The sequence below is a fragment of the Arachis hypogaea genome, chromosome 14 (genome assembly GCF_003086295.3).
Source record: "Arachis hypogaea cultivar Tifrunner chromosome 14, arahy.Tifrunner.gnm2.J5K5, whole genome shotgun sequence".
Classification (NCBI taxonomy): domain Eukaryota; kingdom Viridiplantae; phylum Streptophyta; class Magnoliopsida; order Fabales; family Fabaceae; genus Arachis; species Arachis hypogaea.
Genome location: NC_092049.1, coordinates 8,492,325 through 8,495,338, shown reverse-complemented (window position 1 = coordinate 8,495,338; position 3,014 = coordinate 8,492,325). Strand labels below are relative to the sequence as shown.

The 3,014-nt window shown below is 40.4% G+C and overlaps 1 protein-coding gene across 1 annotated transcript; it reads left to right on the top strand.

Annotated features, from left to right (window-relative positions):
• Positions 1 to 2,006: 2,006 nt before the first annotated feature.
• Positions 2,007 to 2,804, top strand: LOC112742181 (uncharacterized). The gene has a single exon (XM_025791424.1). It carries the CDS (start codon positions 2,007 to 2,009, stop codon positions 2,802 to 2,804), a length of 798 nt encoding a protein of 265 aa, XP_025647209.1.
• The last annotated feature ends 210 nt before the right edge of the window (positions 2,805 to 3,014 follow it).

Genomic DNA, 3,014 nt, shown 5'->3' with positions numbered 1-3,014 from the left:
AAGATGAGAACTTGTTACTTCAACGAACACGATGAAAGTGTGGAAGAGAACTTGACTGACGACGGTGTGGAAGAGAACTTTTATTTTACCAATTATGTATTATTTTTTAATAAATTGAACTTTTCCATTATATAAAATACAATCAAAAAAATATATATTATTCATGTTATTTCTTCAAGCAAAATTTTAATAATTTGGCTAAATTATTATTTAGTGTCTTTGTTTTATTAATAAACAAAATATATGCAATTAAAAACTAATACGTTTGTCTATTAAATTGTTTTAATTATTTTAAATTCTAAAAATTCATTATTGATGCAAACATTTTTCAAACAATCAAAATGTCAAAATTTTTAATTATTATAACAAAAAATATTCTAAAATTTAAAACACTATAAAACATCAAATTTACTTTCATGTATAAAATACCCGATTAATTTTTCTTTAAAAAATTCATTTGCCTATAAATTAGTAACAAAATATATATTAGGGCAATTTACACAAATAAAACAATTGGGAAGAAAGCTTATGCAATTACAACTTTATAAATTACCAGATGCATTTGCAACTTTTCAATTTGTATGTAAATCGCTGCACCCTGTCGCGAATTTCATTAACACGTAAACCGCTACACTTTGTCGTGGTTTACGTTCAGAGGCTGAAACAACATAAACCGCTAGACCCTGTAGCGGTTTACGAAGGGCGTGGCAGCTTCGAAAATGATTATATATACCCAGCCATTTGTGTAATATGTCATTTTCATTGAAAACTTTAGAATGGAGAGTGAGGAGAGCTTTTTAGTGTTAGTGCATTACTCTGAAAAAATAAAAAAGAATAAAAGTCAGGTGTAAAGTTTACCGATAGAGAACCACTGAGTGTTTTTATCTGGTCATCTAATACACTGTTAGATCTGAAAACTAGTATATTGCAGAAGTTGGGTGTGTACGGCATAAAGTCGGTGAAGAAGCTGTTCTATAAGATTCCTATTGCGGTTGTGTCAATCGGCATGAAATATGAAACATTTGTTATAGGATCCGATGAAGATATGCAGGTGTTATTTCATTGTCGCCGGAGTTTTTCGGAAGTGAGGATACACGAGTTGTTTGCGAAGTTGGAAGATATCATCGATAATTCTGGGGCATCGGCGCCAAAGCCTCAGTCGACTACGATGGGTGGTGCTTCTACCTCGATGCCTGTCATTGCACCTGATTGTTTGTTGCCTAATCGTCCAGCTAGTGCAGTTGGGTAGTTTTTTCAGCCCGTCCGATTCCAGATGCTAGGCGTGAGGGGAAACCGGATTGGGTTGAAAATGCGATGCAAGAGGATGATGAGCCTGCTGACATTGGTGGGGACAGTGACGATGAGATTCGGACAAACCCAGCAACAGGTCAGGTCCGTCAGGTTCCGGCACACATCAGCATCCTCCACACTTCTCTACCCTGAACTTGGAAGTCATCGGCCAACCGCCGGACACAGTTCCAACCTTTAGGGGTCAAGGATTGTATGAGGGAAATGCTGTAGTTGAATTTCAAGTTGGCCAATCTTTCCAAAGTAAGGAGAAAGCTGTTCTGAGTGTAAAGGATTACAGCATTCGCCGTGGTGTCGAATACAGGGTGATGGAGTCGGATCATCTTAAGTATCATGGGAGGTGCAAGGAGTTTGGTAAAGGTTGCTCGTGGATGATTCGCATCAGCCTTCGGCAGCGAAAGAGTACCTGGGAGGTTTGACGGTACAACGGACCGCACACATGCTTGGCTACATCGATATCCAGTGACCACCGACAGCTTTATTATCATGTCATTTGTGCGAAGATCTTTCCTCTGGTTCGAGCCGATGCGGCGGTATCGATAAAGGTGCTACAAGAAGCTACTGAAGCAACGTACGGGTTCAAGGCAAGTTACAGGAAGGCCTGGTTGGTAAAACAGAAGGCAGTAGCACAGATCTACGGGGATTGAGAAGAGTTCTATGTCGAGCTACCCCGTTGGATCCTTGGTGTGTAGTCTACCATGGAGAGTACCGTTGCCTTGTTGAAGACTTCTCCGGTTCGAGTCAGTGATCAGGTTGACGATTCCACCGTGTACTTTCATCGTCTTTTTTGGACCTTTCCTCCTTGTGTTGAAGCCTTCCGACATTGCAAGCCTTTGGTCAGCATAGACGGTACTCATCTGTATGGCAAGTATGGTGGGATGTTGCTCCTGGCCATCGCGCAAGACGAAAACTCCAACATCATGCCAATTGCCTTTAGTCTCGTTGAAGGGGAAAATGCGGAGTCATTGTCTTTCTTCCTGACCAACCTGCGGCAACATGTGACTCCGCAAGAGGGGATACTAGTCATCTTGGATAGGCACAACGGCATCAAGGCTGCACTTGAGGTACCTGACAGTGGGTGGTTACCCCCTCATGCGTATCAAGCATTTTGCATTCGACATGTTGCAGCTAACTTCTCACTTAGTTTCAAGGGCACGGATGCAAAGCATTTACTTGTGAACGCTGCTTATGCGAAGACTGAGGCAGAGTTTGACTATTGGTTTGATATCATGCGGACTGAGAATCCGGCGATGTGTGACTGGGCGAACAGAATAGAGTACGATAATTGGACTCAGCACCAGAATAGTGGCAGACGATTCGGTCACATGACGACCAATATATCTGAGTGTGTTAATTTTGTATTAAAGGGTACAAGAAATCTTCCAGTAACCGCCCTGGTTAAGTCGACATATGGTCGGCTTGCGGAGTTTTTTGTGATTCGAGGTCAGACGGCAGAGGCTCAGTTGGTCCCTGGTGCCCAGTTTTGCCAGTCTTAATTAGTATCATAATGTTTGAATTTATTCAAATCACATTGCAATTTGTCACTACTCCAATAATTTTAATAAACAAAATCCTATTTGCAACGTCTTCGAAAAATAATTTTTGAATGAGACTCTGATTCCAATTCCTGTTTTCAATAATTGAGTCTTTAACTCTTGGAACTAAATTGAAAGTAGCCTCTCTATTTGGTATTTTTTACAAATTAT